Raw genomic sequence first — 15,611 nt, 5'->3', positions numbered from 1 at the left:
TGATCCAGGCCCCGCCCCCTATGACGACATCATTCGGCGTGGAGTTGCCGGCGGAAGGTGCACATGTCGGGCCGGTACAAGGAGCAGGCGTACTGGGACAGCCGGTACCGGGAGGAGGGGCAGCTGCGCACCGGAGGACATGAGTGGTTCGGGGCTTACCGAGACTTCGCGCACCTGGTGGGGAGAGAGCGGCGACCCGGAACCGGAGGACTCGTGCTCGGTACCCGCTCTGCCTTACTAACATGACAGCTGGAGGGTCCCCTGCTAATCCCTGTGTATCTGTATGGGGGGTAATCTATATACTACGGGAGGGGGCACCGGGGGTCCACATACTGTCAGCTGGGGTCACACTGCGTTTTTGATCCGTTTTTGGGAGATGTGTGTGTGTGTGTGTGTGTATATATATATATATATTATTTATTTAATGGAAGTCAATAGAAAAATGGATGCACATAATGCATCAGTTTTTTTCACCCGTTTTTCATCTGGTTTACGCAAAAACCGCCTGTAAAAATGCATTGCAAAAATGCAGTGTGAACACAGTAAAATGGAGCCGACTATGGCCTGATCACTGATCACTGCGTTTTCCCTATCTGTTTAGCGTATACGTTTTATGGGAAAAAAAACCCAGATGCAATTGTGTGTCATCTGTTTGGATCCGTTTTTCCATTATAAAAAAAAAAAGGATTGAAACGGATGCGTTTTTTTTAATGGACACAAAAGTAGTGTTGACTGTTTTTCTGTCCGTTAAAAGTAACCGATTAAAAACGAATACATTAAACGGATTGCAAAAACGCAGTCTGAACCCAGCCTAAAAGATCGCCGATCTGTGCGCGTTTACTGGACCTAGTAGGCGGCCCGGTAATCGGCAAGTTAGCAATGTCCGTGCAGCCCTTGCCCAATCACCTGATAGCTTACCTCTCTCCGTCTTCTCTCCTGTGCTCCGCGGCTTCCCCGATCGGCAAGCTGCAGGGAGAGGTCAGCTGATCGTTGTCTCTATTACACTGAGCGATGATCTGCCGACAATAACAATGTGCGAAAAGTAAAAAATAAAAAAAATTACAGTCTGAGGGTGCGTTCACACCTACAGGATCTGCAGCAGATTTGATGCTGTGTTCAGTTATTTAAATGAAATCTGCTGCAGAAAATCAGCTGCAGATCCTGTAGGTGTGAACGCACCATGAAAATAGAAACGGATAGATCGGTGCCGGTGCCGTGGTCCATTTTTACCGTGTACGGCGCCGCTCTATCTAGCAACCAACATTCTTGGGTTGTTTATTGACCGTATACTCTTCTTATTATGTTATTAGGAAGGACCCATCTGGTTCCTGAAGCCTCCAGTAATGTGCTCACTATCAGTCAGCAGTTGTGTTCTCTTGTCTCCCTATAGGATGTGGTACAAGCTCACTGAGCGCTGAGCTGCACAAGGATGGGGTGAGACCCCTTGTCAGTATTGATTACTCCCCGGTATGTATCCAGGAGATGGCGCAGAGACATGCCAACATACCAGACATGAGCTGGATGGTCATGGACGCCCGGCACCTCCAGTTCCCCGATGGAACGTTTGACTTGGTTATTGAGAAAGGAACGTTGGATGCAATGATGGTGGATGAGAGAGATCCATGGAGAGTCACACAGGACACCATTACTATAGTGGACCAAGTGCTAAGTGAGGTGAGAGATTTATGTCAGTGTAATGTTCTCAACTAAGGGCCCTATTACACGGGACGATTATCGTTATATCGTTTGAGTTTAAACCATATTCGTCCTGTGTCATTGCAGGCAACAATCGAAAAATCTCTAGCGTGTCTTTGATGGTTGGTTATAGGACCCTAAGGGCCCATTTACACAGAAAGATTATCTGACAGATCATCTGCCAAAGATTTGAAGCCAAAGCCAGGAATGTATTTGAAAAGAGGAGGAATCTCAGGCTTTTTCTTTATGACCTGTTACCTGTTTATAGTCTGTTTCTGGCTTTGGCTTCAAATCTTTGGCAGATAATCTGTTAGATAATCTTTCTGTGTAAATGGACCCTTGGACTATGGGTCCTATTCCACAGAGCGATAATTGCCGAATCGGCCCAATTCAGCCGATTATCACTCCGTGGAATAGAGACAACAATCAGCAGATGATCGTGTCATTGGCCGATCGTTTATTTAGGTGCAAGCCTAAAATCATTGGGCACCGACCGACCGATTTAAAAACATCATAGTTTACCAGGCTTTCTCCTGTGCCCCTTCTTCCTCCTGGTCCCATGCACAGCAGCAGCTTCGGAGCGGCCTGTCTGAGCTGACTGCTCAGCCAATCACTGGCCAGGACCACTGAAGCTGCTGGGAGAAGGAAGGAGCGCAGGAGAAGCCCTGCAACATGGTTTGGTAAAGTATGATGTTTAAACAAGGTCTGCAAGGACATCAGTAACAATGTCTCTGCCGCCCTCGCTAAACGATTATCTGGCCGTGGAATAGGCCCAGTAAACGAGCGCCGATCTAGCAGATTGGCGCTTGTTTACATTGTTGATCGGGCCCCTATCGGCGTGTGGAATAGGACCCTAAGGGTCCATTTTTACACAGAAAGATTATCTGACAGATTATCTGCCAAAGATTTGAAGCCAAAACCAGGAATGGATTTGAAAAGAGGAGAAATCTCAGGCTTTCCTTTATTACCTGATCTCTGTTTATAGTCTGTTTCTGGATTTGGCTTCAAATCTTTGGCAGATAATCTTTCCGTGTAAAAGGGCCCTTACACTGAATGATTAGTGAATGAATGCGGAATTACAGCAAACAATTAACAATGATTTTGGTGTCTGCAACGAATAAACAACGACTGATTTCTTGTTGGTTGTTTGATGGTTGCCTGCATTTACACGTAACGATTATCGTTTAAATTCAAATGCTATAACGATAATCTGCATGATTGTCCACCAAAGGCCTTTCTGATGCACCACATGCGGCGGTACATTAAGGCTGTGGGGGAGATTTATCAAACATGGTGTAAAGTGAAACTGGCTCAGTTCCCCCTAGCAACCAATCAGATTCTACCTTTCATTTTTCAAAGAGTCTGTGAGGAATGAAAGGTGGAATCTGATTGGTTGCTAGGGGCAACTGAGCCAGTTTCACTTTACACCATGTTTGATAAATCTCCCCCTATGTTCTCACTATGTAAAATGGCCCACACCATTGAACTCCGTAATGAAATGTCCCTGAGATTTCACACTAATCCTATGCATGTTCATGGTTATGCCTTTTAATTTTTTCCCCATTAATTTGCCACTAGTCAACACTAGTGATGAGCGAATACTGTTCGATCGAATAGTAAGGTATTCGATTTATCGAATATTATTGAAAAGTTCGCGAATATTCGATAAGCGTTCAAATCCCCCAGCTTCCGGTTTTTACCTCCAAGTGGTCGAATAGATGTTTTTCAATAATCGAATACTTGTTCCCATAGACTTTAACCCCTTAGCGACCCATGACGTATCTGATACGTCATGGTGCCGCTCGGGGTGTTCAGAGCGGGGTCCCGCCGGGACCGCGCTCTTAACGGCGCTGATCCCGGCTGACACGTGCAGCCGGGCAGTGCCTCTATTAGCCGGCGCGGGTCCCGTTGCCGCGCCGGCTAATTAAGCCTCTAAGTGCAGCTGTCAAACCTGACAGCTGCACTTAGAGGCTTCAGACCTCACGTCCCTGGTGTCTAGTGGGACGGATCTCCCCCCCGCGATGCGATCGCGGGGGGGAGATCCGTTCTTCTGCCCGTGCCGGGCCTCAGCGTCGGAATGACGCTGATCCCGGCTCGGCAATAGATTGCTATGGCCTGCAGCAGGCCATAGTAATCTATGACCGATCTAATCGATCTTTGCTGTGTATATACACAGCATTGATCTCTATGAGAGATCAGTGCTGTGTATATACAAGCCCCCCAGGGGGGCTTCTAGTTACAGTAAAAAAGTGTTTTTATTAATAAAAAATCCCCTCCCCTAATAAAAGTCCAAATCACCCCCCTTTTCCCATTTTATAAATATAAATTAATAAATAAATAAACATATTTAGTATCGCCGCGTGCGTAATCGCCCGAACTATTAATTAATCACATTCCTGATCTCGCACGGTAAACGGCGTCAGCGAAAAAAAATTCCAAAGTGCAAAATTGCTCATTTTTGGTCGCATCAAATCCAGAAAAAATTTAATAAAAAACGATCAAAAAGTCGTATATGCGCAATCAAGGTACCGATAGAAAGAACACATCATGGCGCAAAAACTGACACCTCACACAGCCCCATAGACCAAAGGATAAAAGCGCTATAAGCCTGGGAATGGAGCGATTTTAAGGAACGTATATTTGTTAACAATGGTTTGAATTTTTTACAGGCCATCCGATACAATATAAGTTATACATGTTATATATCATAGTAATCGTAACGACTTGAGGAACATGCATAACAAGTCAGTTTTACCATAGGACGGACGGCGTAAATGCAAAACTCCCCGAAATCAAAACAAATTCGTTTCTTTTTTCAATTTGACAGCGCAAATGATTTTTTTCCGGTTTCGCAGCATATGTTATGGAAAAATAATGCCTGTCATTGCAAAGTACAATTGGTTTCGCAAAAAATAAGCGCTCATATACGTCTCTAGGTGAAAAAATGCAAGCGCTATGGACTTTTAAACTTAAAATGGAATAAGCAAAAGCGCAAAAACGAAAATAGGCTTTGACCTTAAGGGGTTAATGGGATCGAATATTCGATCGAATATTCGAATATTTCACTATTCGCTCATCACTACTCAACACATTTTCTCCTGGCTCTGTAACATGACCGAGACGGCCTCATAAAATCTATGGGGCCATCTTGCTCACATAGACACAGAGCAGGGAGAAAGGAGCCCCGCAGAACACGTTTTTCCCCACTCGTTCTCATCAGTCGCAATCTGAACACTCAGATTCTGAGCGATTCAACTTTTAGATTATGTTCACAAATTGTGAGTGTAAAACAATGGCCGTTGGTGCACCGAAATTTGCATAATTTCAGTGGACCATGGCCGGAAATGATTGACATGTCAATTATTTCCACGGCCGTAGCAAACAATACATTGTGTGAGCATAAACAACAAAAACTTTAAGGGTGCCTTCACACCTACCGGATCCACAGCGGATCTCACTTCTGCGAATTAGGAGTGAGATCCACTGCGGATCCGGTACCATTCACCCTAATGATAGCACATACCCGCAGCGGGATTGACATCCCGCTGTGAGTATGAGCTTTAACCCCCTGATGGCCGCAGCCCCGCTGCATCCCCACCTCCTGCAGCTCCACCACTGCCCCCATCAGCCCCGGCGCCTGCATCCCCGATCGCCGCCCGCATCCCCCATCATCCCTGCAGCCATCACGCATTCCCGATCGCCGCCCGCATCCCCATCATCCCTGCAGCCATCACGCATCCCAGCAGCTGCGCCGAGGAGCAGGTAATGTATGCTCTCGGCGGCGGGCTGCGGAGATGATGCGGGGGGGCTGCGGGCGGCGATCGGGGATGCGTGCCGGCTGCGGGGATGATCGGGAATGCGGACGGGCTGCAGAGATGATGGGGGATGCGGGCGTTGATCGAGGATGCGTGTGGGCGGCGATTGGGGATGCAGGCGCTGGGGCTGATGGGGGCAGCGGTGGAGCTGCAGGAGGCGGGGATGCGGCTGGGCTGCGGGCATTAGGGGGTTAAAGCTCATACTCACAGCGGGATGTCAATCCCGCTGCGGGTATGTGCTATCATTAGGGTGAATGGTACCGGATCCGCAGTGGATCTCGCTCCAAATTCGCAGAAGTGAGATCCGCTGTGAATCCGGTAGGTGTGAAGGCACCCTAAGGGTTTTTTTTATGACATGTATTAGAGATGAGCGAACATGCTCTATCAAGTCTAGTATTTGCCATTAGTATCGGGCCATTTAAATGGGCTCGATATTTGAGCGAGTACTACATGCTGCTAGGGTGCTCGCTACAAAAAAGCTTGTTGAAACCTCATGGGGGTGTGGGGGGGGTGTTAGCAGGGAAAGTATACCTACCGCTTCGGTCTTCATCTGTTTTCACTAACACTTGGCCAAACAGTGGCTGCAGCAGTGTCCCAGTGTCCCAGCTGCAGCAGTGTATTTAAATGTCCTTTGGTGCCCCTCATCCCTGATGTCTAGTGGCGGATCACATCGCGGAGGGAGATCCATTACATTGGCTGGGTCGGGGCTCAGCATCGGAATGAAGCTGATCCCGGCTCGGCATTCTGTTTATCTGGTCTGCTGCAGACCAGTATAATAGAGCAATGATCTGATGGATCAGTGCTGTATTATATACACAACATTGATCTCAATGGGAGATCAGTGCTGTGTATATAGAAGTCCCCAGAGGGCTTCTAATTAATGTTAGTGGGGAAAAAAAGTGTTTTTAATAATAAAAAAATCCCCTCCCCTAATAAGTCAGAATCGCCCCCCTTTTCCCATTTTATAAATAAAATTAAATAAATTAAACTTAACAGATTTTGTATCGTCACGTGCATAATCGCCAATCTATTAAATCACATTCCTGATCTCGCATGGTAAACAGTGTAAGTGCAAAAAAATTCCAAAGTGCAAAATTGCGCATTTTTGGTCGCGTCAAAGCCAGAATAATTGTGATCAAAAAGTCGAATATACGTAAGTAAAGTACCGATCAGATCATTGCGCAAATAATGTATTAGATTTTTTAAAAGCCATCAAACAAGATAAAAGTTATGCAAGTTACATACCGTCGCAATTGTACTGACTTGAGGAACATATATAACATGTCAGTTTTACCATAGGGCCAATGGCGTAACCCCCCCCCCAAAAAAAAATAAAAAATTGTGTTTTATGTTCAATTTCTCTGTGGATATACATTTTTTTTTTGGTTTTGCAGCATATTTTATGCAAAAATTAAGTCTGTATTTGCAAAGTACTATTAGTGGCGCAAATAATAAGGGCTTGTGTGGGTCTGTAGGTGAAAAAATGCAAGCACTATGGCCTTTAAAACACGAGGAGAAACAATTTAAACCTCAAAAACAAAAATTACACTGGGAGGGAAGGGGTTAAAAACTCTCCCATTGCTTTCAGTGGGGCTTGAGCATTGGAAAATGCTCCACTCAAGTATTTTAGTGCTCGCTCATCTCTAACAGGTATATTTTAAAATAAGAATACAGCGTTCTCTAAACAAACAGTTTGATTTGCATTGTTTGATGGGGATTAATAAAAAAAAAATCGTATTCAATGCAACAGCTCATCTATTCATTGCAGTAAGCTTCCACAGCACACTAAAAAAAAAAAGTCTTTCGCTAATAACTATAGCCTTAGTGCTGTCAGATATTTAACCGTTTTTTGCTCCCGTTCATACACGCAGTACACTGTCTCCTTTGTTTGCTGGGTACACGTGTTTGGCTGTAATTCTCTATGCTGTACACTAGGTGGTGCTGTGTTTGTTCCACAATTCTATTACTTGTCACGTGTTGTGAAGTTATACCTCCTTACCTGTTTTGTATGATTGCTGTTAAGGGTTTTTTTTTCTCCCCCCCCCCCCCCCCCACCTCTTTCTCTCTTTATGGCAAAACTACATAACATAGCTTCAGGGCCATGGCAAGTAATATGGGTCGATTATTCGACGTGCATTGTTGACTGCATTACAAATGCTTTTGTTTCTGTTTTTCCTGCATGCAGCCTGAAGGACGGCAGAGTTTAGTGGCACAGGTGATTTTCTTACAATATTTGTGAATAGTGTCGTCTTTCTTTGAACATTGTTACGTTCTAGAACAAAATGGCATTTTGAATGGAACATTATATAAGCCACTTTTCTTTATGCTTCGATTTAATACAAATGGAGGCTGTTACCTTGGCTGCGCAGTTCTGGGGATCTGTATATTTGTATGTATCTATGTCACATGTAACTGGATATGTAAAGGAGAAAAACTGGAAACCCGTGGGAGCAAGTTACGGGCAATGGCATTAGGTACCCGAATCCACATCTATCGGACAGTCAGGCCATAAAAGTTGGAGATGGATATACATACATCTATATACACAGACATCTGATTGAGCGGCCATGTGAAAGTAGCTAAATAAACTAAAATTAAATAAAGCTAAATAGTAATAGCAAAGCAGTCTTCATTATAGAGGAGCAAAGTAAAGATGAGTCCATTATAACCTATGGAGGGGCCAAAGGGGAGAGAAGCAGCCCTGCAGTTTGGGGACTGTCTGGGCACATAAACCGCTGGATTCACACATCAGAAGGTCACTGCTTATCTGGGATCTTGGTAAGAGAAGTTTGCAGGATGTAGTGTTTTGTACATTTAAATGACAGTTACACTTGTCAGATATTACAGCTTGTATATATAGCCATGGATTGTGCTGGGTCCTACTCTAACAACGAAGGCCACAGTCAGTACAGGCTCAACGCAAATGGACAATGGGTAAAGCATTACCCCCAGTATAATAACATGCCATGTTACAGAGCAAACATCTAGTGCTGGTTCACTGTACACGACTCCTATAGGTAAATTGCCAGGGTTCAGGGTCAGACTGCTGAGGAGAAGATGATTTTATCCGCTAAGCAGCAGGCTACATCTATGGCTCAGCTACATGTGGCTTGCAAAATGAAAGCCGACCAAAAACCAATAAATGGAATGACTTGTCACTGTCATATGCATCAAAATCGCCTGTACTATTGGTTTCTGCAAAAAATAAATATATATAATTTTTTTTTTTTTCCCGAAATCAATAGTCCAGGCGATTTTAAGAAACTTTGTAATTGGGTTTATTAGGCAAATATGCCATTATCTGCATTCAAAAAGACTTTCCCCTGCCCCCCCCCCTCCTCCCTCTCATTCACTGCTCATTATCAGGAAATCTCGACTTTTACATCAGTCAGGCCCTGTGTAACCTATGGAGAGGGGAGGAGGGAGATTAGTCGCCAGTAGAGAACAAAGGATTACACAGCGGGAGCTGTATAAAAGCGGTATTCAGAGGTCAGAGAGGTCAGTGCTGACTGTCAGAGGAGATAGCCCGGTGATGTAGCTGTAAAATAACTCTTTGTTGAACTGTTTTGGTGTCTCATCTCCCTCCACCCCTCTGCATAGAGAACAATGAAGACAGGGGGGAGCTTCAAACTGCTTTTTCATGATAAAAATGCATTTTTCGGCTAATAAAGCCAATTACAAAGTTTCTTAAAATCGCCTGTACGATTGATTTCTGCAAAAAAAAAATTTAAACAGTGACACTTTAATGTATAAATAATGTTTTTATGTTAAACATATTTTTAAAGAAATTTTGGTGACCTTTTTTCAAATTTTTAATTTTTTGATCTATATTATAAAATAATCCTGATATCTTGCAGTTTTTATTCTCACCACTGGGGCTAAAACTAAGCTGAGACTTCCTGTTCTATCTGTAGTGATAAGAGGAGGCTGCTGTAAAGTGATCTGTACAGCATTGCGGCGACATGTGACACCAGTAGAAAGAGGAGACAATAGCAGCTCCCTGTGGAATGACCTCTTCAAAGGAATGAAAGAGATGTTTTACATTCATCTGAAGGGGACAGAGTCTGTCTATTGTCCTCTATGTCCATGAGTCTTGCTTTAAAGCATGTCGCTAAATGCTTTTAAAAACTGCTCAGGCAAGATGGCAGTCTCCATAACAATGTGAAAACAAATTACAATCAGAAAATAGAAACATATTGGAATAAAAGAACAAGTTTAAGTATCCAATTCTAATCAGTAAAGGAAAATTTAGGTGACACCTTCCCTTTAAGAGACCTTTGAAACAGACCAGTCTGCATAATTAGCTGTATAGCTACATAAGAGCCTGTGTGAACCCGCTGTTAGCTTCCCTTCAATCAGACTCCTTCTGTATCAAGTACAACAAGCATTCAGGACCAGCTGGATGACAACCCTTGTCACAGCTGTGTTGGTGACCATGTTGGTTGTCACTTAGCTTTATTAACAGTTATTAAAGCGGACAACACTTTGGAAATGAAAATACTCCAACATGAAGAAAACCTTCAACTAGTGGGCAGATGCTCTCTAAGGCTTGAGCACATGCTTACAGCTGACTGCTCCATATGTCGTAGTCTGATAAAAATATCTGCACCAAAAAACACCAACGTATTCCACAGTACACACTAGACCATGCATAGAAGCCCGTGCAGGAAAATGCTTAAAGTGAACGCGGTATAATATAAAAAATACAACAATCCCTTTACTAATAGATTTGTAATTTTCATAAAGCTAATCTGTCGGCTGCAGTTCAGATTCATGGCTGCTGACACTGTTGGGGGCTATTCACACGGTGGCAAAATACTGTCTGTGCATAGACAGTATTCAGTGGACCGGACCTCCCGGCATCGCTATTCATTACACTATAACTGTGTACGGCCACATTCACATGTTAGTATATTTTCAAGGATGAAATTCATGATCTGCAATCCGCAAAAAAGATCATCCATAGTGCATCTGTATTGTGCTCCGTATTTTGCGCATCCGGTGACACATAGTACGAGACCGGCCATTCCGTGATGATTTTTAGCGCCGCTGAGTTTTGATGCGAGCGCGTCATGTCAGTTTTCTACGGGATCCTGGCCAGAGTGTATACTACGTGTATACACTCCGGCCAAGATTTTCTCAGCCTGCAGCACTACGTAAGTACCGCAGAAATCACGGCCGTTGTAACAACAGTCGTGATTTCTGCAGATCTTACGTAGTGTGGACATAGCCTAAAGGTGTAGTTCTTAAAACAACAACAGCAAAAAAGTGATTGGTGATGTCAGGAAATGCAGATCCGCAATTTTTTTTGCATTGTGGATTGCAGATCTGCAGGCTTACAGGATGTATGAATAGCACCATATAAGTTGATGGGTTGCAAAGAAATCTGTATTTGCTGATCGTCAAATACTGACGTGTGACTGAGGCCTCTTTGCGCTTCTGTACTGACAGCGTGTCTGTGTGTGTTTTCTGCAGCTCTCCCACTAAGTGATGATAAAGTCTCTGACCAGCCCCTCCGACCCACATCACAATCTCCCTGATAGATAGATAGAGTGCTGGGGGAGGGGAGTAGGCAGGGTGGGAGGACTGTGATGAATTGTCGAGGAAAAGCAATGCATCCTGCGACTTGTAGTATCGGGAACTACAGCCATGAAGTACAGAACTAGGACCCTAAAAACTAATAGATTTTTTGTTTGTTTGTTTCAGAACTGGGGCAGAGCAGTATACAATGGTAGATGCTTCTATGGCAACCAGATAAAATAAAATCTTCCCTCTTGTAGCAGGTCATAAACAAGTGCCATTGCTGACAGCTGGAGAAGGAGGAAATTTTGTATTTTAACCCTTTCATGACTATGGATCATTGATACCTAAGCGACTCTGTACCCACAATCTGACCCCCCCCCCCCAACCGCTTGTACCTTGGGATAGCTGCTTTTAATCCAAGATCTTTCCTGGGGTCCGTTCAGCAGGTGATGCTGCTAAGGTCCTGAAAAACAACTTTTAAACTTGCAGCCCCGTGCCCAACAGGAGTATCTGTGCCCTAACATTGCACCACCCCTCTTCATCATTAGGAATGCCACTGGAACATTTTCTCCTGTCTGAACATTGCACAGGTGCTTAACGATCCAGCCCATGTGCCGTGCTGACTCAGGTTATAACAACCTCCCCTGCTGAGTGGCTTCTGTACCAGGACATTGGAGGGGTCAGTGAGGCATCTGGTGTCGATGGCTACCATGGGGACTCTTTGCAGAGCACTTACAGTGAACAGAGGGAGATTTCTACCTCTGTTTCCCTATAGATGCTGTGGTCGCATCTATAGGGTTAAATGCTGGAATTGAAGCATGGCTTGGGCCCTCGGCAGTTGTGTCCGGCTATCATTGACAGCTGGGACTTCACTGCGGATGGCACAGCTCTGCTTCTGTGCTCGTGTCATCCTCTGCATGTTAAAGGGGTTGTTCACCAAAAATTTTTCTTTAAAATCAACTGGTGCTATAGATTAACATAGTAACATAGTAACATAGTAACATAGTAAATAGGGTTGAAAGAAGACAAGAGTCCATCAGGTTCAACCTAGGAAAATCCTACTGTGTTGATCCAGGAAGGCGAAAAACCCCTATGGGGCAGAAGACAAACGCCCCACCACAGGGAGAAACTCCCCCCCCTCCCCCGACTGCAATGGCAACCAGAACAATCCCCGGATCAACGTATCACCAGAAATCTAATGCCCATAACTTGTAATATTATATTTTTCAAGAAAAGCATCCAGGCCTCCCTTGAACTTATTTAATGAATCAGCCATGACAACATCATGTGGCAGAGAGTTCCACAGTCTTACCGCTCGTACAGTAAAGAACCCGCGTCGATGCTGATGATGAAATCTTCTTTCCTCTAGACGTAGAGGATGCCCCCTTGTCATTGTTACAGACCTAGGAGTAAAAAGACCACTACAAAGATCTCTGTACTGTCCATTCATATATTTGTACATTGTGATCAGATCGCCCCTAAGACGTCTGGATTTGTAATGTACTCAAAATATCAAGCCTTTCAGTACTTATCAGCTGCTGTATGTCCTGAATGAAGTTATGTATTTCCTCCAGTCTGACACAGTGCTCTCTGTTGCCACCTTTCTCAATGTCATGAACTGTCCAGATTAACAAATCCCCCATAGAAAACTTCTCCTACCCTCCAGACTTCTCCTGCAGGACATACAGTAGCTCATAAGTATTGGAAGAATTGAACATTTTTATTAGAAGTAACTTACAAATACAGCACCAGTTGATTTGAGAGAAAACATTTTTGGTAAACAACCGCTTTAACTAGCGTCGCTGCAGCATCAGGCCTACGCTATAGCGACGTTAATTAACTGTGCACCGAATCAATAGTACAGGCCATTTTAGGAAACTTTGTAATTGGGTTTATTAGCCGAAAAATGCATTTTTATCATGAAAAAGCAGTTTGAAGCTCTCCCTCCTGTCTTCATGGTTCTCTATGGAGAGGGGAGGGTTGGAGGGAGATGAGGCACCAAAACAGGACAACAAAATTAATTTACAGCTACATCAGCGGGCTATCTCCTCTGACAGTCAGCACTGACCTCTCTGACCTCTGAAAACGGCTTTCACACAGCTCCCACTGTGTAATCCTTTGTTCTCTGCTGCAGACTAATCTCCCCCCTCCCCTCTCCATAGGTTACACAGGGCTCAACTGATGTAATAGAGTCGAGATTTCCTAATAATGAGCAATGAATGAGAGAAGGGGGGGGGGGACCTGAGGAAAGTCTTTTTGAATGCAGATAATGGCATATTTGCCTAATAAACCCAATTACAAAGTTTTTTTAAAATCGCCTTTACTATTGATTTCTGCAAAAAAAAAAAAAATGAAACGACAGTGACACTTTAAGGAGCCCGGGAAATTTTACCCTTTGCGATCTAGCAAGTTTTTTTTTTTTAGCAAAAAGTCATCCAAAATCCGCATGGATTTTATTGCAGCGAGTGAAAAACCACGACATTTTCTCAGCATCCGCAGCAGTTTTTCTTCCCCCCAATGCGTGAATTTTTTATTATTTTTTTTGTAGCCTACATATATTATACACTATCAAAACCGAAATACGGTGGGCATGGAAGATGCGAAAGCAAATGGCGTACGTAGTTTTCCCGATAAACCCTCAATGACCTTCCGTAGACATTACCGGTGACCTCTAACCTATTTAATTTGATCAAAGGTGGAGTCCTGGATGCTAAACAAATCTGTGGCCCTGTTAGTTTCCATGGAGACGTGAGGCAGTATCGAGTGTTGTCTGGTTAGGTCGTCATGGAAACAAAGTTGCCTCCAGGCATCTTTTTAGTTGGGCAGACGCATGCTTCTCTCTGCCTCCGTGTAAGAAGAGTTTATGAGCTACCGGATTCCACATTCCTAATCCCCGGACTGATCGGTCGTCTGTCCTCGCTGCGGCTTACCTTTCTAGTTCTTTATTGTCTATCCTGCCTATAGTTTTATAACGCTACTCATTTCCATCTCTTATGAGGACTTTGTGTCATGTTTTCCTTTCTATAGACCAGGGATGGGGAACCTTCGACCCTCTAGCTGTTGCAAAACTACAACTCCCATCATGCCTGGACAGCCGAAGGCTGTCCAGGCATGATGGGAGTTGTAGTTTTGCAACAGCTGGAGAGCCGAAGGTTCCCCGACCCTGCTATACATAAACTCTGACTACAGTGTGACATATCTGCTTGCTAGTTGCTGTTGCCCCTTGCCCTTGTATTGTTGCTATTGCTTTTGGTGTAGTGTCCTGGCTTCTAACATGTCCAATCTGCGTTTGTTCTACAGGTTAGTCGAGTCCTCGCCCCGAGCGGATGCTTCATGTCAATCACCTTCTCCCCGCCCCATTTCCGAGGCCGTCACTACGCACAGCCGAAGTATGGCTGGTCCGTATCATGTGACTCCTACGGCACAGACTTCCATTATTACTTCTATACCATGCACAAAGGGGGACAGCTGACGTCTTTGGATCTTGCGCGGGGACAGAGTCTTTATAAGTCGCATGTGGACCTGACGCAAACGCCGACTTTTCTAGAATGCGACGGCGAAGATTTCCTTAATAACATCCATCTATGAAGGAAGAATAATACCAGTCGCTGGGCCTGGAATATGGGAAGGGAATGGTTTGTATATTCTAACAGAAACCATAGCCTTTCGGTGTTCTGTTTCTTCATTGTGCCTCCAATCCAGAAGCCTTGTCCCTCCAGCTGTTGCAAAACTACAACTCCCATCATGCCTTGACAGCCAAAACAATAGTCACTTTGTAGTTGTTAAAGTGGCTTCATCTGACCCAATTCTCCACCATTGCCATTCTGGCCCTTCCCACTGTGTAGCACATTCTGGTCTCTCCCTTAAAGGGAACCTGTCACCCTTAAAGGGGAATTATCAGCTGACAAACTTACCCCTCTTGATGCTCCTGGCCTGCTTTCACTTCGTGTTGAGGGTGGACTTGAAGCTCCTCTGCTCTGCACTTTGCTGTTCTGTTCAGCTCTGCTATTCCAGGTCCCATCCTGATGGCTCGACGGGCTGGGAGCTGTCAGTGTGAAGGTAGATTACTGCAGAAAAGGTGGTCAGGGAAGGGAAGCCAGTCTTCACGAATACATGCTCCGAGATACTCGACCACCCCTTCTGTAAGAGCAGTGAGGGAGTGAATCACCAGCCCGGCCACCACTGTTGGGAACCTGAGAGAGCCTAGCAGGGAGTCACATTAGTCAATCTCAGTTTTTTAAGCCCTGCCAACAAAAGGGAATGTGTTTTTTAGAAGATGACCTATGTTTTTTTATGTCTTTTAATAAACATATTTTAAAATGTATTTGGATGTGTGTCTTTTATTCATTTTCTGTCTTTATTTTAAAATCCTCTTACGGTTCTTACTGTGGACTGAGACTTCTCTTCAGAACTTTTCAGGTGTTTCCTCATGATCACACAATCGTACCACATGGTAAAGGCTGTAGGGAAAAAAAAAGGCAGAATTGCTAAATTTTTTTTCTCCACCTTACCAAAAAGTAATAAAGACTATGGAGGAGATTTCTCAAAAATGGTGTAAAGTGAAACTGTCTCAGTTGC

General features: G+C 44.2%; 1 protein-coding gene across 1 annotated transcript; it reads left to right on the top strand.

The window, feature by feature from the left end:
* Positions 1-37: 37 nt before the first annotated feature.
* Positions 38-15,357, top strand: EEF1AKMT4 (EEF1A lysine methyltransferase 4). The gene is made up of 3 exons (XM_069974551.1): positions 38-220; positions 1,391-1,674; positions 14,334-15,357. The coding sequence occupies exons 1-3, from the start codon at positions 64-66 to the stop codon at positions 14,619-14,621; spliced, it is 729 nt and encodes a 242-aa protein (XP_069830652.1). The 5' UTR covers positions 38-63; the 3' UTR covers positions 14,622-15,357.
* Positions 15,358-15,611: the final 254 nt, after the last annotated feature.

Source organism: Dendropsophus ebraccatus, chromosome 6 (genome assembly GCF_027789765.1).
Source record: "Dendropsophus ebraccatus isolate aDenEbr1 chromosome 6, aDenEbr1.pat, whole genome shotgun sequence".
Taxonomy (NCBI): Eukaryota; Metazoa; Chordata; class Amphibia; order Anura; family Hylidae; genus Dendropsophus; species Dendropsophus ebraccatus.
Note: the sequence above shows the minus strand (reverse complement) of the source record. Positions and strands in the feature narration are given on the sequence as shown.

Excerpts from the sequence above, each read along its gene's own strand:
- EEF1AKMT4 (XM_069974551.1), top strand. The coding sequence starts at position 64 with ATGTCGGGCCGGTACAAGGAGCAGGCGTACTGGGACAGCCGGTACCGG. Across the intron at positions 221-1,390 it reads AACCGGAGGACTCGTGCTCG|GATGTGGTACAAGCTCACTG; the intron begins GTACCCGCTCTG and ends GTCTCCCTATAG. Across the intron at positions 1,675-14,333 it reads TGGACCAAGTGCTAAGTGAG|GTTAGTCGAGTCCTCGCCCC; the intron begins GTGAGAGATTTA and ends TTTGTTCTACAG.